At 56.3% G+C, this 26,244-nt stretch overlaps 1 protein-coding gene across 1 annotated transcript in view; it reads right to left on the reverse strand.

The window, feature by feature from the left end:
* Nucleotides 1–25,838, reverse strand: part of DCHS1 (dachsous cadherin-related 1) — a 50,067-nt gene extending 24,229 nt beyond the window's left edge. Inside the window, 9 exon segments of the mRNA XM_066622146.1 lie at nucleotides 4,051–4,888; nucleotides 5,045–5,202; nucleotides 5,845–6,010; nucleotides 6,255–6,412; nucleotides 6,703–7,710; nucleotides 8,771–9,007; nucleotides 9,154–9,385; nucleotides 9,845–10,033; nucleotides 24,097–25,838. Coding sequence (XP_066478243.1) covers nucleotides 4,051–4,888; nucleotides 5,045–5,202; nucleotides 5,845–6,010; nucleotides 6,255–6,412; nucleotides 6,703–7,710; nucleotides 8,771–9,007; nucleotides 9,154–9,385; nucleotides 9,845–10,033; nucleotides 24,097–25,830 — 4,720 coding nt within the window. The 5' untranslated portion in view covers nucleotides 25,831–25,838.
* Between the last annotated feature and the right edge of the window lie 406 nt (nucleotides 25,839–26,244).

Consider the following 26,244-nt stretch of genomic DNA (forward strand, 5'->3'; position numbering starts at 1 on the left):
GCACGCACTAAGCATATAGATATCAGAAATCACTTTGTGCGTGACATGATCAAGAAAGGACTTGTCAGGATGGACTACTGTCCAACCCAAGAAATGATAGCAGACATCTTGACTAAACCACTAGCAAGAGTTAAATTCCAGAGTCTATGAGAAAATATGAATCTGCTAGACTCGTGCATCTGAGAAGGGGATGCTGGAATTGATGCAACTCCATCTGCTGTCCAGAAGGGGTCAAGCTATGGCCCAGTGACTCTGACCTTTCTACCTGTTCTCTCTGTGATCCTTGTGGGGTGTGGCCCTAGCCCTTTATCCTTCCCTTCTCCTCTGAGCACTTCCTCTTGTCCTCTGACCACTGACCTGCTAAGATGGGCACACCAGGGCTCTGATGCCCAGGCCCTCTTGAGCACATGGCATGCAGGGCGAGGCAGCTCCAGGACCTTGCTGTCTCTAAGTGTTAGCTGAACTTCTGATCCTAACCAGTTGCTGTAAGTATACATTCAATGGAACTGTAAGTAAATAACTTCTTTTTGCAGCTTTAACAAGCCATTGCCTCTTTGTCTTTTTTATTGATTAGCAGTCAGCCAGGTGAGGGAGATTCCCTGGGGTGATACCCAAAAAGGGGGGGGGGTCTGCTACTTAAGCTACTCTGCTTCCCCCCAAAGAGAAACTACTTTTATTTTCCTTCAACATGTTGCACACTCCTTGAGCACCTGATTATATTGGAGATGGGGCCAGAACTGCTTAAATGAATAACTCATTTAAGGTGGCTGAGGTGGCTGAGTAGCCGTGTTTTTCTGAGCTCCTGGAAAGCTCTTGGAAAACAAGCCATTTCTTCCCAGAATTGCAGGTCTGATGAGATCTGAGGATCAGCGGCCAGGGGAGGCCTTGATCCTACAGATGCTATACGGTTTCGGAGAAGAAAGGTCCAGCCAGGGACTGTTTTTTCTCCAAGGGAACCCAGTCATCGATGGTGGTGATGGTGAGGATTCAATGTTGAAATTAAGCCAAAGGCTCCAAGCAGGGAAGGAAGGTGAAAGAAGCAAGTGAGTGTTGTTCTGTTGTGTGTGTCTGGCATTAATTGAATAATTGACTGCCTGATTAAGCTTCTGCCCAAGAGAAGGGGAAGGAGGGGCAGGCTCTCCCCCTCCTGGAAGAAGAGGAAGCTTTCTCTGCGTATTTGTTTGTTGATGTGAGAAGAAGCTTTGGAGGAGATCTGCTGAGCTTGTTATGGAAATATGAGTGCATAACTCTAACTTTATAAACCTAAAATTTGTTGGATTACAAATTAACTGTCTTGGAATACGATTATTGTTGTGGAGTGTTCAGTTTCATTTTCCTGTGGAGAGCTTGTGGAGTGCCTGTGGAGAGCGGCTGGAGAACTGCATTTTTTTTTTTTTTTTTTTTACAAAAGTGGTTGATTGTTTACATTCCTTTGATTATCTCCTGGAAAGGAATGCGGTTGACATAGAAACAAATTTAAATAACAGAAATAAGTTATAAACAACAGAAATAAGAACATCAGGGACATCTAGTGGATTAAAAAAGATACTACAAGGACAAGAACAGGACTTGACAAGTGAATTAAGAAGATATAAGAAGGAAGAAAAAGGATGACAGGAAAAGGAGCAAAAGTTAGGAGCTCTTCTGCCCCGGAGTCCAGCTTGGGAAAACTAACACAAGAGGAACCGAAAGGGAAAGAATGGAAGCAGACAATACAAGATAATATAGAGAAATTAGTGGCGATGGGACAGCAACAAACAAATCAATATCTGCGGGTTCAAGCTAGTTTGGATGTGTTAACTACACAACTAAATGATCTTAGTGTGCAACTCAAAGATGTTATATCCGAATCACATAAAAAAAAGGATTATGAAAAAAGTATTGGAAATGGGAAAGCAACAAGCAAATAGATATTTACAAATCCAAATTAGCCTGGAAATCTTAATTCAACAGACAAATGAGTCTAATACGCAACAAACAGGAGAGGATCAACAAAAGAGCAAAGAAATGGAAGATAAATCCAAAACACTGGAGACAGGACAAAACAAACAATTGGAAGAGACAATGTTAATGGAGATAGCTTGGAAGATAAAGACTCAAAAGTCACCAGACCAGAAAGAAGAAATCCTTCAACTAATTGATGCAGATTGGATTGATCAAGTGAAGGAAGAAGAAATACTTCAACCAACTGACATAGATTGGAATGATCAAGTGAAGGAGATGACTCATCAAGATGTTGATTTAGCAAGAAGGGCAAGTACATTAAACCGTGATCTGTTAAGAGGAATTCATGTGAAATTTATTAGAAAAAAAGATGGAAAGTCTAGAAAAGAGAAGAGATTTGGCAGACCTATGGATATTTAGGTTGGAGACAAGGGAATAGATAAAAAGAAAGACCGTAATGTGTTAATTTTGTATGTTAGAAATTAAAGTTTATTAGATGTCAATGAGAATTTATGTTAGAGAAATGATATATGTAATTATTAGGATATTAAAAGTTGTTAGAATTTAGTATGTTAGATATTGGATTATGATATTAATTTTTGTGAGGATTTTATATGCTAGATATTAGAAAGACGAAGATCCCAATGAGAGATGAATTAAAAGAGAAAATAATGAATGTGGTGGAAATGGACAGATTTTTAGAGAGCTTGGATTAATAGTGAAACCGATATAGATTGAGTAATGAAAATTATTTTATGCTTGGTTGAAAATAAAGTTGTAGAAGTATAAGATAGGGCATTTAGATGAATGTATTATATATACGATATATCATATATGATATGATAGATAAATGATAAATGCTATTAAGAGGCTAACGCAGAAGAGGAACTGGATTAGGAAATACGTAATGATTTATTAGTTACAGTGATGTATGATATCTTGCACCCTCTGATATTGTGTTTATGTATTGTATTGTGTGTTTGTTATTTTTGTTTTTGGAAAAATTAAAAAAAATTAATAAAAAAAAGAGATGGTGGCACTGCGGTTCGTGCCTTGTGAGACATTCCAGGCAGCTATCAGCCCACACAGTCTGCCCTCTGACAGGTCCGTGCACTGCAGCCTCCCTGCCAGGTGTGCCAGTGGGGGTTGCTGTGTGTCAAATGAGAAGCTCTTCACCTGCCTCCTCCTGTGCCACCAGTATAGGATCAGGCCGTTGGTGAACTACAAGCTGCACATGACTCCACACCGGCTGTGCCCCTCCCAGAAAGATGTTCTGCTTTCCCCTCCTTCAGAGCCGGAGCTTGGCACACTTTTTGGCCAACAATCCTTGGCTTCTGCAAGCAGTGTGTGTGGTGTGGGGGCAGCTAAGGAACTTCTGAGCACTGAAGACACTTCCCAGCCTCCTGGGAGTCCTGCTGAGCACCCCTGGGATCTGGGTCTGGAGGTCACATGGTCTACAGAGGAGAGACTCTAGGTGCTCTACAGGGGGGCACAAGAGACCAGACCAGCTGCACCCTGGAGCAGAGTTTCCTGAACACACTGCAGGGACTGCATGGGGACAACTCCAGAGTGCGCTGCTGGGAGCTGTGCAGAGGGAACAGTGCTCTTGACGGCATGCACGAGACTGGCCCTTTTCCCTTGCAGTCCTGCGCACGAGAGGAATTGTTCCCACAAGTTTGACGGCTTGCACCACACTGGCTGGCTGGCTGGCTGGCTGGCTGACAGCTGTGGTCTCCACCCTCCTGAGCAGTGGACTGTCCTTGAACGATACACTCATAGACAGAGGGCCCAATGAACCCGGAGCATTCACGCTGCACCTCTGGGGGAGCACACTCTGCCTATGAAGCCTTACAAAATGACTTTGCAAGGGCAAGGAGCAAGGACTAGCTCAGCCAACCAAAGAGCACCTGGCATGCCAAGCTCCACAGCAAAATGTGCAGGACTGGTCAAGAGGTAGGGGACACCCGGAACCACCTCCTGCAGGCAAGAGGGCAGCAGCTGCTGCTAAGAGATCCTCACTGCACCTTCAGGCTGCTTGACTCTCAGTCCCGCCCTGGCAGGCTCTGATGCTCGGCTGCCTGCCGCCATCCCTCCCCCTCTGCTCACCTGTGCTGGGGTTGAGGTGGAATCTCCCGCCGCTGTTCCCTGCTTTCAACGTGTAGGTGACACGGCCATTCTCGCCCAGGTCACGGTCCCTGGCCACCACCTGCAGCACCAGAAAGCCCGTGGGCTGGTCCTCGGGAACATCGACTCGAGACGGGGAGAGGAACTCGGGCACATTATCGTTCTCGTCCATGATGAAGACGTGGGCGGTGACGGCTGCTGAGTGGCGCTGGCTCACATTGAGAGCCTGGTCCGTGGCCTGCACCACCAGCAGGTAGGCAGACTGCTTCTCACGGTCTAGCGATCCCTGCAGGCTCAGTTCTCCACTCTGCCTGTCCAGCTGGAAGGGAGGCTGCTCCACCTCCTGGCGCAGGAGGCTGTAGTGCAGCTGGCTATTCGGGCCAGCACCGTCTCCGTCCACTGCCTGGAAGGTGAAGAGGGACGTGCCAGGGGTGGCACCCTCTGACACCACCACCGTGACAGGGTCTTGGGGCCAGGTGGGCACATGGTCGTTGCAATCCTGGATGTGAATCTCGACGAGGACTAGATGCTGGCTGGGGTAGCCGCGCAGGGTGTCCTCCACGCTCACGTGCAGGGTGTGCCTCGCGCCAGCCTCATAGTCCAGCTCCTGGGTCACAAAGATCTCCCCTGTGCTGGCATCCACCACAAAGATGCCATCTCCACTGCCGCCCCCCGCCAGCATATAGGTCACCTGCCCCCGGGGGAGGGGTTCCGAGGAAGCCACCGAGCCGATGACGGAGCCGGGCTGCAGACCTTCCGGGGGGTGGAGGGTCAGCACGGCGGTGTCGGGCTGGGGAAGGAGGTGCGTTTCAGGGACCACCTGCAGAGAGAGAGAGCGAGAACGAGCGAGGGGCTCAGGAGCAGCAACAGCAGTCCAGTTCCAGAGGGGGCAAGGGCAGAGGGCAAGCAGGGCGTGGGCCAAGCCCCTTGTCAACAGACAGGGGTGTCACTGCGGGCAAGCCTGGGGACCACGTACCTGAATGCGCACAGTGGCCAGGGTGCTTCGGGGGCTGAGGCCACGATCACTTGCAGTCACAGTGAGCACGTATTCCCCACGGTCTGCTTGCCGCAATCTGGTCGCCGTACGGAGCTCTCCTGTGGCCACGTGGAGGGAGAAGTGCTCTGCCCAGTTGCCTGCCAGGAGAAGGAGGGGGGGCAAGCATGTGGCACCTGCAGAATGGAGGTGTGGGGTGCAGAGCAGGAAGGCTGGCCCAGGAAGATGGGGGAGAGTGAAGCCAAGCCTGCCGTGCTGGGGGATGAGAAGCCGTGAAGGGAAGTCAGGGGAATTTGTGTCTGCAAGTGAGAGGCACCCTGGCCAGCCTCCACCTTGTGCCTCTTCGCTGCCCAAAAGGGGGATTGGTCAGTTGGCCCTCTGCCTCCACGTTGCCCCCCGGGGCAGACCTGACCACACCAGCATGGCAGAGCAGCTGCTTTTTTTGCTAGCTACTGTGCTTGTCATTCTGCCTTCTGAAGGAAACTTCTGCCACTTCCCCTGGGTGGTTCTGAGAACAGGCTCAGTACCCTTAAGCCTTCACATGCCCCAAGCCAGGCGCCTGAAGCACACAAGGACTGACTGGTGGGCCTGGATGGCTGCAATCCAAGGAGATCTGAGAGAGAGAAACAGTGCCTGGAGTAGGCAGGCTGCTGACTGCAGAGAGCCTTGCTCAAGGATGGGACCTCTTGAACGACCCAACCAAGCCAGGAGGGAGGGATGGAGGGAGGCCTTCCGCCACCAGCTGTTCCCGCAGGACGCAGCCCATGGCAGGACTCCAGTACCTGACAGTGAGTAGAAGACAGTTCCGTTTTCACCCTCGTCAGGGTCCCTGGCCTGCAGCGCAGCCACCAAAAGACCTGCCGGCTTATCTTCAGGAACCTGCCAGAGAGGCAGCAGTTGCGGCCACCAGAATCACATTCAGCACCCCCCCCCCAGCCAGGCAGCACCCTGCCCCACGGCCCACGCGCCCAGCTCTGGGGGCCTCAGGAGAGCTGTTCAGTGCAGGGAGCTCCTCTCCACACCACTCTCTCCTGACAACGCTCCCCTGGGCAGAGGCCTCCACGGGCGGAGGCTCTGGCACCCACTGAGTGGAAGGACCCAGCGGCCCGGACACGGCTTTCCCATCTGCCCCAACCCACCTCGTGGCCCTCAGCCACCCTACCTGCAGCAGAAGCTCCCGCCCCTCAGGCACATGAAGGAAGGAGGGGGCATTGTCATTTTCATCCAACACGGTGACATAGGCAGTGCCCGTGGCACTGCGGGGCGGTGTCCCCCCGTCCTGCACCAGGACTTGCAGCTGGTAGCTGGCCTGCTGCTCCCTGTCCAGCCTCTTCCGCACAGTCAGCTCTCCTGGAGGAGAATCACCAGGCCCGCTCCGTCACCCAGAGCCTGCCACAGCCACCAGGGCTCTTCCTCACCACCGCCGCGACACTGACAGGCGCAGGGGGAACTGCCTGGAAACCAGCCCCCCACCAGGGCTCACTGAGTGTGGGCGTGCTGAACACACTGACAGGCAGCAGCTTTCCAGGACTGCGGCCTCGGAGGGGGGTCTTTCCCAGCCACTCCAGGGACTGAACCTGCTGGGACCACAGCCCAGCCCTCAGGAGAAGGGAACTCCTTCCCTCCCGGCAGTCTCTCACCCGTCTGTGTGTGGATCAGGAAGCTGCCCTCGTGCGGCACCAGGCGGAAGGAAAGGCGGCTGTTCTGCCCGGCGTCCCGGTCGCTGGCTGCCACGCGGCCCACGCTGCTGCCCGCAGGCCGGTTCTCAGCCACAGCAAAGAAGTAGCGCTCCTCGCTCAGCCGGGGGCTGTTGTCGTTCTCGTCAGTGACGGTGATGCGCACGGTGCCGGTGCCTGTCTGGTGCCCCTCCCCCTCCCCAGCCACGGCCAGGACAGTCAGCAAGTACAGCTCCTGAACCTCCCGATCCAGAGTGCTCCTCACGTGCAACCACCCAGTGTCGGGCATGATGCCAAAGCTGGCAGCGTCTCCGTCAGCCCGCAAGTGGTAGGTGAGCCGGACGTGGGCCTCCCGGGCCAGTGCGCGCACCTGCAGGAAAGGAGTACCCACCGCCACCCCTTCGCACACCTCCACGCGGTAAGTGAGTGTGTCAAAGACGGGGCCGTGCTCATCTTCAGCCTGCACGTGTACCAGGAGGGTGAATGTGGCACTGAGCCTGGGGGCCCCGCCATCCTGTGCCAAGACAACCACCTGGAAAGGGGCACTGGCCTCTCGCTGCAAGGCCCCCATCAGCCGCACCTTCCCGGAGAAGCGCTCCACCGTGAAGGGCCCGGCACCGCCACCTGCGGCCAGTTCAAAGTGCACCTGCCCATTGGCGCCACTGTCCCGGTCCTCAGCCTGCACTGTGTATACCACCGTGCCCATGGCGGTCCCCTCGGGCAGCAGCACGGAGTCTGACGGCAGCAAGAAGGCAGGCGCGTTGTCGTTGACGTCGGACACGCGGATCTGCACCTGGGCACTGCTGTAGGCTGGGGGCGAGCCGCTCCGGGCCTGCACCTCCAGGGTCAGCACCGCCTGCGCCTCATGATCCAGTGCCAGGCTGGTGTGCAGCGTCCCTGTGCTGGAGTCAATAGAGATGTAGCCATGCGGGTCTCCTGAGGAGATGGAGTAGAGCACGCTGTCAGAGTGACCTGCAGACAGGAAAAGGAGACCAGAGTTGGAGACCTCCTCCAGAGGGGTGGGGCGAGACCCCCTCCCCACTGCAAACAGCGTCATCTGGCCCAGTCCCGCCTGCTCTGAAGCAGGAACCCTTAACCTGCAACCTCTCCAGGCACTCAGGCTGCTGCAGAAATGAGTTTGCCCTCCTTTGCACTGCTGTTCCCAACCCTGAATCCAGGTTGCTCTTTACGAGTGTCCTTTTGGGCTGCTCTGGGGCTAGCCAAGGAATCTATCGCCATGTTCAACATCAGAGCAGGGCTCCTTCCACTGCCTCCCCAGGACGGTGCGGAGCTACATGCAGGGGCAGAAGAGGAGCACACGGTGCCTTGGCTCTCTAGGCCACAAGAACAGCAGGAGAGCCCTGCTGGGTGAGACCAAAGCAGACCCGTCTTGGCCAGCATCCTGCACCTCCCAGTGGTCCACCAGATGCTTCTGGGGACGCAACAAGATGCCTGCATCAGCTGCCACTCCCTGGCATTCAGAGACGGGCTGCCTCTCCAAACCCGGAGTTCGCTTACAGTCACCCTGGCTTGTCACTTGTGATGGACTTCTCCATGTTGGCTACCAGAGTGTTTCTGGCTGTGGTCAGGTACTGGCGAGTTCCTTTCAAGCCTGCACAGCTTGGGGCCAGAATTTCTGCATATGCACCTACCTGTCAATGAGATCTGGGTGGGAGGTCCCCCCCAAGTGTCCCACCGCCTTCCGAAGCTGCGCTGGCGGAGACAGACATGCAAAAGGGTCTTCCCGGCAGTGCCCCCCGGGTGTGGGATTCCCAGACCTTTAGCGTGCACGCGTCTCCTCCCTCACCAGTGTCTCATCAGAGGTTGGTCTGTTCCGTGTGAGCTGCCGCGTGTTTAATGAACCGCTGATGCCTCTCCCTACTTCTGTCTGGGCTGTTTTTTATGATGCTGGTGTCCCTGAAGGCAGGACGGACATCCTCCTCCAACCTTCTCTCCCATGGCAGCATCCACCCCCTGCCCTGTGGCTCTGGGCTGGCACAGCAGGCGGTGTCGCTGGCCCTTGGTGACATACCTGGGGGGTTGTGGGCAGAGACCGCGCCCACACTGCTGCCAGGACGGGTATCTTCAGGGATGGTGAAGGAGTACTGGGCACGCTCAAAACTAGGAGGGGAGACTGTGCCTGCCACAATGCTGATGTTGATCTGGGCACTGGGCTGGGCTGACAACCCCCCTCCATCCCTGGCGGCAACCTCCAGCTGCACCAGCCTGTTCGCATGGCCCGCCAGGGTCCGTTGCAATGAGAGGGTGCCTGCAGAGAGGAAGAAACGAGGGCGGTAGGTGGGGATGCGGGAGCCAAGGGCAGAGCTGAGTCCCGGCCCGTGGATCCTGGCGCAGGCTGGGAGGTGCTTTGCAGCCAGGAGCAGCTGCTCCGCCTCCTCACCCGCTCTGCCTTACCCGTGTCTGGGTTGATGGCGAAGAGTGCAAGCGCGTTGCCAGCCGCAATGCGATAGACCACTTGCCCGTTCCGGCCACTATCCTTGTCGTAGGCCGTGACGCGCAGCACTGCGGAGCCCAGCCGGCTCTGGCTGCTGATGCTGGTGGCGTACTCCAGGGGATAGAAGGCTGGAGCGTTGTCGTTGACGTCCTCCAGCAAGACCTTGACGTAGGCCACGGAGCTCAGTCCACCCTGGGGGAGGAAGCAGGAGAGGCACCCTTGAGCCTCTGGAAAGTGAGGTCTCCCCTGGCCCGCCAGCACCCTCCCCAACAATGCAAAGACAGTGTCACCCCCGCTGCCGAGCTGGCCTGCCTCCTCCCCCAGGCTGGAGCAGCCTCTGGAGCCCTGGCTGGGACCAGGAGCTGGAGAGCAGCCTCATGGAGCAGCAGGCAGCAGCCACTGGCACAGACCTCAACCCCCTAACCCTCCACACGTGCTAGGAGGGCCAGAGAGATACACCCCCAAGCAGCGCCCCCTCTTGGCCTCCAACTGCTCCTGTGGCTCAGGCCAGGGCCCTGCAGCCTGCTGGGGGATGGTGCCAGGGCTCGAGCAGAGGCCTCTGAGTCCTCCCTGCTGGTGGCAGGGGTCGTGCCCAGCACATGGGGGGGGGGGCTGTGCAGGGCTTCGTCCCAGAACCTCCAGCCCACTCACCCCATCCACAGCTGTGACAGTGAAGTCGTAGGAGGCAACGCCCTCGTCGCGGTCCAAGTCCCGCCTGGTGCAGAGTTGGCCGGTCTCCTCCCCAAGGCTGAAGGCCACAGGGGCTGAGCTGCCCAGGCCAGTGCCCAGTGAGTAGGAGATGGCACCGAAAGAGCCACCATCAGCGTCTGAGGCCCGGATCTGCAAGGAAGAAGACGCACCACTCTGAGGCAGCAGGGGGCAAACCTCCACCAATCCGCACCCCTCCCCATGAAGAAGGCATGCCTGTGGAGCCAAACCAACCTGTCCCCCACCTTCTGGTGGGGCAGCTGCAATCTCTCTCTCCGCTCCAGCCCCACATACCCTCTGGGTGGGTGGGGAATTGCTGTGGGGGCTTGCACAACAGGAAGGGAGCCAGGAAGAGGAGACCTTGTCCCTGAAGGGGGCCAGTACTTCCAGACAGCTGGGAATGAAGGGGGAGACCAGCAGTCCTCGTCTCCTGCTGGCCTCACTGGGAGCCCCAAGGGCGACAGCGGCAGAAGGACACCCAGGGGAGCGGCTCTCCTTCTTTGACTGCGGAAGGTGCAGTTGGCACCTGAAGCCCAGGAGGCTGGCTGGAGCCAGAGTGGAAGACTCAGCCGGCCAGCCCAGCAAGCCTGGCGTTCCTGAAGCTCTGCTCCTAAAGCTCTCACCCCCCTCCATGGGGCCGTGGAGCACAGGAGGCTTCACGGCTCCATGCAAGTGCCCAGCACAGCAGAGCGGTGGGTGCTGCAGCTCTCTCAGACAAAACGCTCCAGGGGAGCTCCTTTCCTGCACGCCACTCAGACTTCTCTGGCAGAGCAAGGGCTTGATCCTTGCAGGCGGTCTGAGAAGTCGGTTAGAAGCAGAGTCTTGCACACGGAGGGCGAAAGAGCTGCAACTGTGGCCAGTGTCAGCACATGGGCTGGAGAGATCTGGCTCTCTTCAGGGGCTGAGATGGGTTTGGTGACCAGTCAGATCCTGCACACGAAGCAGCCCTTCTTAGGATGCCACCACCATCCAAAGCCAAGGGTGGTGGTTGGCTGCAGGGCCTTCTCTGCCGTGGCACCACATCTCTGGAATGGTTGGCCAGAAGACTTGAGGACAGCCTCCTCCTTACATGGCCTCTGGCAGGGCTAAATGACCCGCCTGCTGTACTTCACTTGGTTCTGAAGGGGAAGAACCTCTTAGGGACCGTTTTCACTCCAGGTGCTGCTTTATGTTGCGTCACAGCTGTTGAAGATTTCAATCTGTTCTTGCACTGGGTTTTTAGAAGATTTTAATTAGTTTTATGAGACTGTTTTTAGATGTTTCATCTTCTGTACATTTTATCTCTATTGTTCATGCACATTGGGGCAAAAAATCAAAACTTTAGATATAGGCTGATGGGTTCTGAGCTGTCTGTGACAGATCAGGAGAGAGATCTTGGGGTGGTGGTGGACAGGTCGATGAAAGTGTCGACCCAATGTGCGGCAGCAGTGAAGAAGGCCAATTCTATGCTTGGGATCATTAGGAAGGGTATTGAGAACAAAACGGTTAGTATTATAATGCCGTTGTACAAATCTATGGTAAGGCCACACCTGGAGTATTGTGTCCAGTTCTGGTCACCGCATCTCAAAAAAGACATAGTGGAAATGGAAAAGGTGCAAAAGAGAGCAACTAAGATGATTACGGGGCTGGGGCACCTTTCTTATGAGGAAAGGCTACGGCGTTTGGGCCTCTTCAGCCTAGAAAAGAGACGCTTGAGGGGGGACATGATTGAGACATACAAAATTATGCAGGGGATGGACAGAGTGGATAGGGAGATGCTCTTCACACTCTCACATAATACCAGAACCAGGGGACATCCACTAAAATTGAGTGTTGGGCGGGTTAGGACAGACAAAAGAAAATATTTCTTTACTCAGCGCGTGGTCGGTCTGTGGAACTCCTTGCCACAGGATGTGGTGCTGGCGTCTAGCCTAGACGCCTTTAAAAGGGGATTGGACGAGTTTCTGGAGGAAAAATCCATTATGGGGTACAAGCCATGATGTGTATGCGCAACCTCCTGATTTTAGGAATGGGTTAAGTCAGAATGCCAGATGTAGGGGAGAGCACCAGGATGAGGTCTCTTGTTATCTGGTGTGCTCCCTGGGGCATTTGGTGGGCCGCTGTGAGATACAGGAAGCTGGACTAGATGGGCCTATGGCCTGATCCAGTGGGGCTGTTCTTATGTTCTTATGTTCTTATGTTCACTGCTCTGAGTTTGAGAGAAGCAGCACAGAGGTCAGGACGTCACCTGTGGGTTTGACTCCACGTGGGTCAAGGTTTTGCAGGCCCGAATCTGTGGATCAGATATCTCGGATTTCAGTAGCCCAGGGATTCCGTGACTGGAGCCCCCACGGATACTGAAGCACGGCCTGTATGTGCGTATAAATACATAAATAAACAAACAGCCGTTTAGCCATCATTTGGTTTCTGTCAGGGAGGTGGAACAGGGAGGTCGGAGCCCTGGGGTGCATCAAAGCTGTGCTGTCTCTTGGACATTGAGGACGACGTGCTCTCTGGCCCATCTCCACCGAGGGAAGGGCCAGGACTTGCTTTTCAAACACAAAGGAAATGGGGGCCTGTGAGCCACAAGGCATCTCCAAGGAGTTGCCAGGAGGACTCTGCAGCTGCCCTCTCTGAGCCCCCCAAAGCAGTTGCGCGGAGAAGGGCCGGCCGCCCTGAGTTCTGCTGCTCCACAATGCCCCCCCCCGACGGTGGCAGGGAGGGAGATGCCAGCTGGCTGGGGAAGAATCAGATGCCTTGGGGGGCCAACAGGGTCCCCACTGGTCCTACCCTTGGCCTTGCTGCTCAGTCTGGTCTGTGGAAGAAAGCACCAGCAGCCCCAACTTCCTGGAACCGTCCCTTGGGAGCACACCCTCGACTGCCAGCCTTGGGTGCCTGCCTGCCCTGGAGCAAGACCACTGGGCCGGTTGCCTTTCCTGCCCCTGCACCTAGACAGGGTGAAGTGATGCCTTGCCGGGGGGGGGGGGGTCCAGACCAGCGGAAATGTAGCAGCAGGACAAGCAGCAGACTTTTCTTCAGAGGCAGCTGGGGAGGGGGGGTTCTGATCTGGAAATGATGCAAGGGTTGAACACCCCCCCCCACACACACACACAATTTTCAGGCAAAGGAGAAAACACTGGCATGGCCAAGCAATGGTTTCCAGTGTAATGAGTCATTTGGCTCTGAGATGAGTGGGAAGCCACGTCCAGAGCCTGAGCTGCAAGCGCAGAGCCCTGAAGTGCTCGGGGCAGGGGGCAAGCAAGGCTGGGCTGGGCGGGCAAGGAGGGTTCCCGCAGCAGCAGCAGCTCCCTCTGAGCCCCTGTGCACACACAGCCCCTCCCTCTGAATGGGGAAGTTAGAATCCTGTGGCCCCCTTTGAGGTCTGTGGTTGGCTTAGCGGCAGGAATGGCTGGGGCAAGAGAGATGCCTTCAGGAGGGACTCCTGTGTGTGTGTGGGGGGGGGCTTCTGTGCCTGCAGCCTCATGCAGAAGCAGCAGGGTGGGGGTGGGAAGAGGCCTTCCCGGCACTGCCTGTCACTGTGAGCTCATGCATAATGGAGGGGCCTCTCTGCAGCCAGCCAGCCGCAAGCAGCTCTCATATTTCAGAGCCAAGTGCTGAGGCCAGGTCCCTCCCGGGCCAGCCTGCCTGCTTGCCTGCCTGCCTGCCTTGGGGACCGCCACTTCCTCCGCCCCACTCTCACCAAGGCTGCAGTGGGTCCACCCTCCAGATGTTTGGGGCTTTCTCCTTCCCTCCTTTGGGCTGTTTCGGGGATGGGGACAGAATGGGGGGGTTCCCCTTTGGTTTCCCAAAAACCCAGCAGGGGAGGTGAGGCTGCAAATTGAGCCCCGGGGCATCACACCGAGGTCTCCTCCGCAAGCTGCAACGTCAGGCTAGTTCCTCCGAGGTGCTGGCAGGAGGCACCCAAAGGGCAGCTCCCTACCCCAAGCCCTCCCTTGCCATGTTCCTGCCCCCAGGACCCGAAACAGCAGTGGCGGGGCAGTGCCGCTCCCCAGGCGGGATGCCTGCGGATGGCTGGGCGGCCTTCTTCCCCCGGACACCCCGGCTTCTGTTGGCCAGGCAAAGACAAGCCTTTCCTGCAAAGCTCTTTCCCACACTGCCCGCCCGCCCCAGCTCACAGCCCCGAATGGCAGGCTGCCCAGGAGGCCCCACTGCACAGATGTGTGCAAAGCCACAGCTCCACATCTGGCTTGGGTTCAGGCCCAGGAATGACGGGAGCACTGGCGCCAGTGTGGCCACTGATCCCACGCATGCTCCCTGCCAGGCGTGTTGCGCAGCTGCCCTTGCCAGCCCTGGCACTGCCACGGAGCAGCCAAAAGGGGCTTCAGCAGGGCTATTTCAGGAACCGGCCTCTTCCCACTCCTCCCCCGGTTGCTGGCCACGGGGTCAAACTGGAAGCAGATGGCCTGCACGGGCCGGGTCAGGAGAGCAGGATCCCTGAGGGGCCGACAGCAGCCGGCCATGCGTGGCAGGGAGCGAGGCTTCCCAGGGCTTGCTGCAACTCACGTGGCCTCGGCTGGGCAAGAGCACTGCTGTGGGGGGGGTGCCATTAATTCGGCTGCGAGGCTGCTCCCCAGAAGGCACACCTTCCAGGGAAACCAAGTGTATTCAGGCCTCTTTGCTTTGCAGTACAAGGGGGTTGGAAGCTGCTACAACTGCACTCATAAGGGTGCCTGAAGGCTCCGTGACTCCTGCAGAAAGGACACCAATGTCTCCAGAGGGGCATGCATGGCACCATGCCCAGCCACCAGTGGTGGACTGCCCTCCTTGCCCAAACATGGCCCTGCGAGAGGCACACCTCAGAAGGTGTCCAGCACGCAGCCCCAGGGCCCAGCACCACCCAGCACGGGGAGGCAGGATCCTGACTAGACTTGCAGGCCGTAGGGGCCAGTGCCACAGGTGTCCATGCAGACAATTCTCCTGGCAGTGGGACTGGCGTGAAGCATCATGTGTCAGCAACCAGAGTAGGCAGGAGCCAGGCGGGAAGGGGCAGGAGTGGGGACTGTTGGCGGATGAGCATAAGCCCCGAAGGGAAACTGCATCGCTCTTGGCAGGAGGCAAAGGCAACCGTGACCTGACAGCATCCTGCCCCGATGCCTTTCTCCTGCAGACATGAGCTGCCTGTTGATAGCCAAAGAGCCGCCTGAAGGGGGACCAAGCCAGGGAATGGGGGGGGGGGGAGACTCAGCCGCAGGAACTGTGGTTCCTGTGTAGTAAGCACGGCCACTGTCTCCCTCCTTTTTCCAAGCAGGCAGGATCCTGTGCACCAGGTAACACGGCACCAGCAGAGGCCCTGCACTCACCAAGGCAGCAGCCAGCACACCAGAGCAGGGCAGCAAGAAGCTTCCTGGTTCCTGACTGGCATGCCGGCCCTGGGAGCAAGGTGCCCAGATGGCCTCACGCTGCCCACAGGAATGCCGTAAGCCGTGAGACTTGCAGGGGGGGGAGGTTCTGCAGAGGGCCCAGTCAAAGCGGGGGGGGGACTGCACCAGCCTCCCGACATGGAAGGCAAGTGGACAGTGTGTCCAGGTGGCAGGTAGTGAAGAGCTCCGGACAGGGAGGAGGGCAAGGCTGGAGCATCGTGAAAGGACCGGAGCATGTGCAGAGGAAAAATGCAGGGGAAGACCGCCCATCAGTCAGTCTTCCTGGGCATGCAAAGGCCACATGCAGGAGAAAAGGAATGAGTAAATCAGGAACCAACAAGGGCCAGTGCACCGTCAGCAGTGACTGAGCCCTGCGCTCCATGCCGCGAAGGCGCACAGAGACCCGCTTGGTGGCCTACAAATGCCAAAAAGAAAGCAATGACTGCTTTCCCAAGGGGACTGCGGCTGCAGACACACCAAGACAAGGGCGGGGGGCTGGCCGACAGCTGAGAAGTGGGGGGGACAGAGCAGCAGCAAAAGGAGAAGTGAAGACGGTGGAAGAGGGCAGAGGCAGGGAGCAAGTCAAATGGGGGCAGCAAGCCAAGTGCTGGAGACGGGAGGGGTTCTGTGAGAGGGAAAGCCCCGCCAGGGACTAGCGTCCTGAGGGAGCCAGAAGGTGTGTGTGCAGCCTGTCCCTTGCATCCTGCAGTTGGGGACTTAGGAAGGATGTCAGCCTTTCTTCCAAACGGGTGGGGGGGGCAGCAGTCCCCCCCCAGGTGGAAGAAGGCACGAGACTCTGTGGGATAGACAGTTGTCTGGGAGACTGGGTGGGGCAGAACAGGTGCTCTGCAGGTTATTGCCACAGTTTGGGTGGCGAATGCCCACCACCTGATTAGCTATTGGTGGGGTTTCTACTTTACATCCGCTCTAGTGCTGGACCAGTTTGAGATAGGAGCAGAATTACTGGTCCCAGCTGGCAGGCGCAATGTGGGTGAAGGAAGCAGTGGGTGGCTTTGGGCGATGTGCAGCACCTGCTGTACTCCAGGGATGCCCTCAGACCACTCCTTGTGGCTGACACCAGTCAGGGCCTGAGTCCCGGGTGCCGGAGGGCTTCCAGCTCCTCCTCCTGCACCAGACAACCATCCTCTGCAAGCACGCAGCCCTTCGGCCCAGGCGCGTGGAGGGCCTGTGGAACTGGCTCTGCAGTGCTGTTTGGCCAAGCATCAAATCCTGGCTGTCTTTCCCCAATTTGGTCTGAAGAACAGTAGATGTTGGGAGAGGACTCTGAACCAAGGGGGGGGCAGCAAGGAGGAATGTACCTCTTTGGAGAAGGAAATGTCTTCGCTTCCACCAATGGGGGTGCAAAAGGATTTCTGTCCGACTGTTGCAGTGCCTACTCCAGGGTGCTGCTGTCCTTCTGCTGCTTCAAGAGGAGGAAGAGGAGCGGCAGTTTGGAGGGGTCCCTGTGCAGCCTGCTTATGCCACCTCTGCCCTCAATATCTCCTCCGTGCGGCCCTTTGGAACTGGATTGTTGGACTTTGCAGTGCTGGAAAAGAGATCTGCTAGACCTCCCCACACTGCTGCCCCGGATGCCCGCCCTGTGCCTGCTGCCACCTGAGCATCCCTGGTTGATGTCCTCCTCTCTGGAGGGTCCAGGCTCACCGGCTGTGCCACCATACACAAGCGTGTTGCTGGTCGTGACTAGGCACTGTTGCTTTCCCCTCAAACGCCACCTGTCCGACCTCCAGACTGACCGGTTTGATTAATGCCACCGGTCTATCCAGCCACCTAAGCCCAGAATGCGACCTGGGGAGGAGGGGGGCCTGCCGCAACTGCAGAAAGGCACTTGCTGGCCAGACAGGGACAGTGACGCCGAGTCCAGATCCCTGCAGGCTTTAAACGAAGGAGGTGCTTTTCTGCCAGGCTCCCTGGCTCTGAAGGCTTGTGAGACCAGGGCCCGCACTGCTCAGCAACTCCAGCCCCTTCGGAGGGGCTGCCTCAGCGCCCTGCCACTCTCCAGCCTGAGCATCGCCTGGGAGTATCAGCTGCCAGATTTCAGAGCATTTGGAGAAAGAACAGCTGAGTTGTTGCAGGTTTAGAAATTTAGGTTTAGAAATGCGCCTCACCCAGTTTGCAACCACTTCTGCCCCCTCCCCCAAAACAGAGGTTAGCATTTCCTTCTTGGGGGTAGCTTGGATTGTGCGGACAACGCAGTGTTTGCATTTGAAAGATGGCCATGGTGTTTCCTCGCCTGAAAAAGCCCTGAAGGATCGCTAACTTCCAGCCTGTCCAGAGTCAGGCACCTGAGCAAGTGGTGGTGTCTCCGCTCCAGAGGTTCCTGGATGAACTGCACTGTCTAGAACTCTTTCAGTCCCATTGCAGGCCTGGCTTCGGCTGGAAACAGCCTTGGTGGTTGACCTGGGCTGAGGACTCCAGCGGGGGAGTGTGTCCCTGCTGGTCTGACTGGACAGCTCAGTGACTTGACATCTCTGACCGTGGTGCCCTTTGGGGCCAGTTGGTGACCCGGGCTTGCACTGATTCTTGGTCCCAGAAGGGATGCCTGTTTGCCACTCTGGCCATTGGTTTGTATGATGCCATAAGGGCAATGCCATTTATCAGGATGACATCTCGACTGCCTGTAACATGCTGTACATTGGGTTGCCCTTGCAGTCTGTCCGGGGAACTGCAGTTAGTGTAGAGTGCAGTGCCCCCTGTGGTCGTGGGGACCTGGCAGTTCCACTCCATCAGGCCAGAGCTCTGGCCACTGCAATGGCTGCTGATTGGGCTCTGGGCACAATTCCAGCTGCTGGATTTAACCTTTAAAGCCCTCCACAGCTCGGGGCTTAGGTGTCTTGGGGAGCACCTTCTGCACAGTCCAGCCTGACCCTAAGATCAACTGGGGAGCTCTCTTGCACACTGGAGGTCCAGGAGGTGGCAGCAAGAAACAGGGCTTTCTTGGTGGAGGCCCCCCAATTGTGGCGCCCTCTCCCTGGTGACTCAAGAACTGCTGTCTCAGTAGTGTTGTTCTGGTGGGGCTCAAGTCATTTCCTTTACAATAGCTTTCAGTTGGGGGCCAGGTGGGTGGGTGGGGCACATTTGAAGACCCTGCTTTGGCTGCTGGTTTCAGTCTGTTTTAACGCTGGTTTTGTTCTTAATGCCTTTGTGCTGCTGCTGCTGCTGCTGCTGCTTTTAAGTTGTCACATTGTTTCAATCTTTTGCACTGTGTATGTGATGCTGCTCTTGTGTCTGCTGGGATGTTGAACAGCATTGTGAGCTGCCTTGAGTGCCATCTGGAGAAGGCAGGGGTGAAATGTTCCAAATGAATCGATAAGTAACATCTGGGAACTTTCCTGTGACCCTCTGTGACAAACTGGGCAGCAAAGTTTCCCACTCCAGAAAGGGAGGAAACTCACTGGCCTTTTCCGCCCTGGTGGTGAAACACAGACACATGTTGCGGTGGGTGCTGTGGTGGAAACAGCCCTTGCCTGGCTGGGTGTACTGAACAAAGAGCCTGCCCACGGCCCAGCAGCATCACTAGAGGGGCGCACACTGCAAATCACGGCCCCTCGGCGCGGTCTCCCCCACCCCGACTGGCTCCAGCAGCCTTACACGGCACAGTTGGGCGCCTTGCAAAGCTTGGTGATCTCCACCCCTCTCGCTAACCTGCTGCCGTGGCAAGAGTGCTGGAGAGCAAGGGGGAGCAAGCAGTTGCAGGAAGAGAGATGGGAGAATCAGGACCGCGTGTTGCTGTGCAGGAGCTCAGGCTGCGGAAGAGCAGAGCCGGCCATTCAGGAAACCCTTCTCCTCACTCTGTGAGGGAAAGGACAATCTGCACCTGCTCAGAGGCAAGGGAACGGCGCTCTTCATGTGCCCAGGAGCGTTTGCCATGGACTGCCACTGGGAGGAATCGGGAATCTCATCCCTGGACCAAACTCAGGGGTTGGGGTGGAGTTGGAGTTCTGACACGTGCGTGTTTTGGGAAGTGCGCCTGCGTGTCTGGAAGGCCGTTCAAAGAGTGTGCAGGAGGACGGGGATGCTTAGCTAGTGCCACCTGCCCTTGGCATTCTGCAGTGTCCGCTTGTATGTAAAACTCTTCCCTTCGGTTTCCCCGTCTCCCCCCTCCCTTCTGAGGATCTACATAAGGACGGACTGCATCGTATTAGGAGGGCCTGTTCTTAAGCTACTCCCTCAGCATTTCCTCCACCACCCTTTGAAGAAAGAGGAGGTGGGAGTGGGAGGGCTCCTCCCTCCTCCTGGTGTCCAGTGCTGCTTCCTCCTTGTCTGTGGCTGGTGGAGGGGATGCTGAGAGCTCTCCTCGGCCATGACAAGAAGCAGTGGAGGCCCTGGGCATCCTGCAACAGAGCAGGTTGCTGCCCGCAGTAGCGAGCACCCACTACCACCACCCCTTTGTGGCAGCAGCTCCAAAATGGGCGCCAGCAGCACACTCTGCGCAGCCAATGGTTGGCAGTGGCATGTATGGCAGCTTCTCTGCCTTCTGCCCTCCATGCCAACTTGTAATCATAATCTGGCCCAGCACTCCAGAAGGGGATGTAAAAGAGCATCTAGGATGGTAACGAAGGGTATTAGAATGAATGGGTGTGAATCAGGAGTAGCCCAAAGGAAGAGGCCACTGAGTCCCTTGACAGTGACCCAACCTATCCTGACTGCTCAGATACCAGGAGCAGTGGGACTGGTGGCACATCAGGGACCAGCTACCTCACCTGCCCCAGGTATCCACCACCAGCCAGATATGCCGAAAACTGGAGCTCTGCCAGAATGGGGAGCTGGAGAGGGCCTTCCAAGACCTCCCCCTGTTCTCCTGCACACTGGCCTGGCCTGGCTGCTCCCAGATCCAGCACAAGCTCCTCATCCTTTCCCTCAAAGCCCCCTCCCTGGCCCCTTCCCTCCCTCAGCCCTCAGATCCTGCTACACTTCCAGCTCCACCACTGCCCTTGGCCCTCCGGGAGTCTCCTGCTTCCCAGGGTGTCTCTGCCTCCTCTGCATGGAACAGCCTCCAGAAGCACAACCTGCGGGACTCTGCCATGCTTGCTTCCTGCACATTTCCTTTAAAAGTCAGCTTTCCCCCTCCCCAGAGCCTTTGGCACCACACCCAAGTCCACCCTCCCCATTTGCTGTAGCTGAGCTTCAGCACCTGTAGTGGAAAGGGTCACATCATTTCCTGCCGCCCCATCATCTCCCCTGTGTCAAAGCCTAGAGCAGGGGTGTCCAAACTTTTAGGCAGGTGAGCCACATCATCTCTCTGACACTATGTCAGAGCCGGGGGGGGGGGAATTAATTAACATTTCAAATTTGAATAAATTTACATAAATGAATACATTAGAGATGGAACTTATATGAATGAATGAAGGTCTTGCAATAGCTCATGGCCTATAAAAGGCCTTGCACAAAGCAAGGCTGGCCTTTCTATTGCTGCCACTGCTGCAACACAGACGTGAAACAGCAAGCAGTGGAGGGAGCCTTCATCCCACAGCTCAAGCGAGAGGTCAAACAGTCAGCCGTCACACTGAGAGCAGTTGCATCAGGCCAGCACGGGCTCCAGCAAGTCTCCGGAGGGCCAGAGGCTCATTGGAGACAGGGAGCTCCCTGAGGGCTGGATTGGGAGTCCTCAAGGGCCGCAAGTGGCCCCAGGGTCGTGGTTTGGGCACCCCTGGCCTAGAGTGTAAGCCTCTTGGGGCAAGGCCTGTCTTTTCACTCTACACCAGTGCCAAAGACACTGAGGGAGGAATAATAATAATAGCATGGCCCTTGGAAGCACCAGCCCCCCCAAAGGCCACACCCATCACTGAACCTCTCACTTGTAGAACTGTGTCATAGGACAAATGCTTTGAAGGGTGCAGTCTCCGCTCCCCACCCCCAGTTCCAAAAAGACAGCAAAAGAAATGCTGACAGTGGATTCCGTGCTGGCTTTCCAGCAGACTCAGCCCTGGTCTAGGAAATGGGAAGGGGAGGTCTTGGATGAGGAACACTGCAAGGGGTTGAACGGATGAGGAAACCTGGTCTTCTCGACTGCCCAGACAAGTCCCTCGTGCAACACAGAATGCAGCAGTAGAAAGAACTCTAAAGAGACGTTTGGAGAATAAGGGAGCAGGTGGACTTCAGCAGGACTTCTGAGCAGTTCGGCAACAGATTTGGCATGTGTTGGGTCTGGGAAGCTCTCAGAAGAGGTGGGAGAAAACAGGGTTTGAAATTATGGATTATTGGTGTCTAATCAGAATTATGGAAATTATGGAGTTTGGTGTCTTCCAAAAGTTAAAAGTGCAGAAAGCGTGTGGTGTCTTCATTCAAAATTTACATTCTCATTATAAATTATAATCCCTTTAAAAGAGTACAAGGAGGCGATACGGGTTGTATAGTGTCAGCAGCTGAGGCCGCAGTCTTCAGCCAGGCAACTCTCCAAGAAGAAATATAAAGCAAAGAAAAAGGGGGTAGTTGTTTTTTTTTAAGGTTTCAGGGAGGACTTTAAACTGCTGAAAGCAGCGTGATGTGTTTTTATTTTATTCCCGCCTCCAGCTACAACACCTGGCTGTGTAAGGACTGCTGCTTCTCAGGTGGGTGATATTAAGCAGCGGGATCTGTTATGCTCGTTGGCATGTTTCTTTTTCTGTCTCGGTGCCCTTTGACTACATGAGTTGTGACTAAATGTAGACATCTGTCTGCGGAAGCCTGGACCTTCCTTATAGTTTTGCCGGTTGGTTTTCTAAACCCACCTCTCCAGGAAAGAGTTTGAACTGCTGCACGCTTTCCTGGAGAGCAGTCATGAGAAGGCCCATGACTTTGAGCATTCTGAGGCAGAGGAAAGGGAGCAAGAGAGCCAGGCTGCTGTTTGCCTGCTGCAAAGGCGGAAGAGGGAAAACGCAGGAAGCCCAGGAAAAGCGACATGAGCAAGACTGTGTGGGAAGCCGCTGTGTCAGTCCAGTCCAGGCCTGCCTTTTGGGGGTCAAAAAGTCAGCCTTCAGCCATTACAATAAATGTTTTGCCAGCCCAGCAGTAGACCCTTGCTTTGAGTGAGGAAGGTCACAGGTCAACCCCTCAAAATTGCCCGGAGGAGACTGCTGCCCCTTACAGTCTGGAAAGCAAAGCCACCCGCATGAATCTGTGGGTGGTGTGTTTGCAACATGCCAGTCAAACTGAAGATGTTCTGATGTGCCTGCCACACCTGACCTGCACCAGCATGCGTTAGCCAAGGCGACTTGGGCCAAAGACTGCTGAGAAAACTCCACAGTCAGGGAATTAGAGGACAGGTCCTCTCCTGAATGAGGAACTGGTTGAGGTCCAGGAAGCAGAAAGTGGGTGTCAATGGGCAATTTTCACAATGGAGAGAGGTGGAAAGTGGAGTGCCCCAAGGATCTGGCCTGGGACCTGTACTTTTCAACCTGTTCATAAATGACCTGGAGGCACGGTTGAGCAGTGAGGTGGCTAAGTTTGCAGATGACACCAAACTTTTCTGAGTGGTGAAGACCAGAAGAGATTGTGAAGAGCTCCAGAAGGATCTCTCCAAACTGGGAGACTGGACAGCAAAATGGCAGATGCGTTTCAATGTAAGTAAGTGTAAAGTCATGCACACTGAGGCAAAGAATCAAAACTTTACATATAGGCTAATGGGTTCTGAGCTCTCTGTGACAGGTCAGGAGAGGGATCTTGGGGTGGTGGTGCAGCTCGATGAAAGTGTCGACCCAATGTGCGGCGGCAGTGAAGAGGGTTAATTCCATGCTTGGGATAATTAGGAAAGGCATTGAGAATAAGACACCTAATATTGTAATGCCGTTGTACAAATTGATGGTAAGGCCACACCTGGAGTATTGTGTACAGTTCTGGTCGCCACATCTCAAAAAGGACACAGTGGAAATGGAAAAGGTGCAAAAGAGAGCAACCAAAATGATGACTGGGCTGGGGCACCTTCCTCAGGTAGAAAGGCTATAGCATTTGGGCCTCTTCAGGCTAGAAAAGAGGCGCTGGAGGGAGACATGATTGAGACATACAAAATCATGCAGGGGATGGACAGAGTGGATAGAGATACGTTCTTTTCTCTCTCACATAACTCCAGAACCAGGGGACATCCACAAAAGTTGAGTGTTGGGAGAGTTAGGACAGACAGAAGAAAATATTTCTCTACCCAGCATGTAATTAGTTTGTGGAACTCCTTGCCACAGGATGTAGTGATGGCATCTTGCCTGGTTCCCTATAAGAGGGGATTGGACAAATTTCTGGAGGAAAAGTTCATTACGGCTTACAAGTCATGGGAGGTATGTACAAGGTAGAGGTAGGCTGCCTCTGATTGCCAGATGCAGGGGAGGGCACCAGGATGCAGGTTGTGTCTGTTGTCTTGTGTGCTCCCTGGGGCATTTGGTGGGCCGCTGTGAGATACAGGAAGCTGGACTAGATGGGCCCTTGGCCTGATCCAGCAGGGCTCTTTTGATGTTCTTATGTAAAAGTCGCACGTCCTGCGGGAGAGGCTGCTGTCTCAGTGCAGCCCAACTTATGCTATCTTTGCCTATAGCTTCTTTGCTGTCTTAAGGCAGGCTCACCTTTGTGACTCGTGGCCCCTGGTCAGGAAGCCTCACAGATTGGCACGGGGGGGGGGGGGGCATGTCTTTTTACCTAGCCCAGCACTGGCTGGCAGAGGTTCTCCAGGCACTCCCTCTGTTAGCTGCCCGCCTGCTATCCTCTCACTGGACTGATGCTGCGGACTGACTCTGGACACGCCTGCCTGCTCAGCAACAAGCAAGTCCCACTGCCCTTCCATGACTGTCCCAAGGATCCTGCAAGCAAGCTCTGAAAGGAACCTCCCACCAACGCTCCCCTCACCCGGCTCACCTGGAGGAAGCAGGTGCCAGGAGGCACGTCCTCCTTCAAAGAGACGTTGTAGAAGTCACTCTCAAAGCTGGGCTCGTTGTCGTTGACGTCCTGCAGTGCCACCCGCACCACAGCAGTGGAGGAGAGCATGGGCTTGCCCCCGTCCGTGGCCAGCACCGTCAGCTGGGGCTGGGGATCAACCTCGTAGTCCAGAGAAGAGGCCGTCGTGACAATGCCGGTGGCAGGATCAATGGCAAACCAGTGGGAGTGGGTGTGGTGGGTGTGGAGGATGCTGTAGCGGACCTCCCCGTTGGGGCCCTGGTCCTTGTCGCGGGCAGTCACCTGCAGCACAAAGCTGCCCGGATAGATCACTTCGGGGACGTTCTGCTCGTACTCCTGAGCGTCAAACAGGGGCGGGTTGTCATTGACGTCCGTCACCTGAAGCACAAACGCGGACTCTGCGCGCAGGGGTGGCGTTCCTGCATCCGTGGCCGTCACACGCAGCTCGTAGGAGTCCCGCTCCTCCCGGTCCAGCATCTGATCCACGCAGATCAGGTAGATGATGTTGTCCTTGGTGGTGAGGGCAAACTTGCCTTCACCGCCTTCCAGGGAGACGTTGACATTGGCGTACTCGCCGTAGTCAGGGTCGGAGACAGAGATGCGTGCCACAAACTGCCCGGGCTGGGCCCCCTCCGAAATGCGGGGGGAGCCATCCTCGCTGAGGAAGATGATGGTCATGGTGGGCTGGTTGTCGTTGTAGTCACGCACCTGGATGGTGACGAAGGTTGTGGACACCTCTGGGTGCACCGCCTGGTCCCGAGCCTGCACCACCAGCTCGTGCACCTTCCGCAGCTCGTAGTCGAGCCCCTTGTTGAGTGTGATCACGCCTGTGGCGGCGTCGATGGTGAAGTACTGCTCGGGGTCGCTCTGCCGGCGGTTGATCTCGTACACCACCATGCCGTTCTCTCCCTCGTCGGCATCCAGCGCAAAGACCTGCATGATGCTGCTGCCCGGCTGCAGGTTCTCCGGGATGAGGGTGTGGTAGCGGCTCTGGTTGAAGGCAGGGGCGTTGTCATTGACGTCCTGCAAGGACACAGCCAGCGTCATCTGGGAGCTCCGAGGCGGGGACCCGCCGTCATAGGCCTCCAGCAGCAGCGTGTAGGTGGACTGGATCTCCCGGTCCAAGGTACTGCCCACCACCAGCTCTGGCTGCAGGACTCCATTGGGCCCACGGCGTGTCTCCAGCCGGAAAGCCTGGCCCGTGTTGCCCCCCTGGATGGCGTACCCCTGGGTGCTGAGCAGGCCACTGTCTGCGTCGAAGGCTGGCTCAAGCGGGAAGCGGCTCCCGAGGGGGGTGTGCTCGGGAATCTGGAGGGAGCCACGCTGCTTGGGGAAGGCGGGTGCGTGGTCATTCAGGTCTGTGACCTGCACAGTGACCTCCACCGTAGCTCCTTCAGGGGTGACGGCAATGAAGCTGTAGTGGTCCCGACTCTCGTGGTCCAGCACTCGGGCAGTCTTAATGATGCCACTGTTCTCATCAATCTCCAGGTCAGTGGCCACCCCGCTGCCCTCCTGCGCAGAGATGAAGTACATGTAGGTGGGAGTGCCAGGGGGCAGGCCCGCACTGATGTCCCCGATGATGGTGCCAGCTGGCTGCTCCTCGTCAATCTGCAACTCGAGGGTGCCCAGCACTGCGGAGCCCTCCCCAAGCGCCAGGCTCCCCAGGAGCGACAGCAGCAGGGCAGCCATGGCCATGTCCAGCTGCTCCACGAAGCTCCTCCTCAGCAGGAAGCAAGGGGCGGGTGGGGGGCCTCCGTCTGACCAAGTGCCTTAATCCTGCCAGGAATGCAAAGGAGAAAAAGCTGATCAGGAGTGGGGCAGGTGGAGGGGAGACGCTCGCCTGCACAGTGTGCGGCCCTCCTGCCACCCTCCACTGCTGCCTGGGACTGAGAGGGCACATCAGGTCACAGCCCAGTAAAAAAGTGGGGCTAAACGGCTGGACGATGGCAACACTGACAGGGGGGCAGAACTGGCTTTTCAGCAAGGCCACAGGCTCCTTTCCCTCCCTCAAAGTAGCCCCGGGACGGTGGCTTTCCGGCTGCAGTCAGAGCTCCTTGGGGTCCATTCCCACCAGATGGGGACGCCATACGGTCCCCCTCCCCCCAGAAG

The sequence above is a fragment of the Tiliqua scincoides genome, chromosome 3, assembly GCF_035046505.1.
Source record: "Tiliqua scincoides isolate rTilSci1 chromosome 3, rTilSci1.hap2, whole genome shotgun sequence".
Classification (NCBI taxonomy): domain Eukaryota; kingdom Metazoa; phylum Chordata; class Lepidosauria; order Squamata; family Scincidae; genus Tiliqua; species Tiliqua scincoides.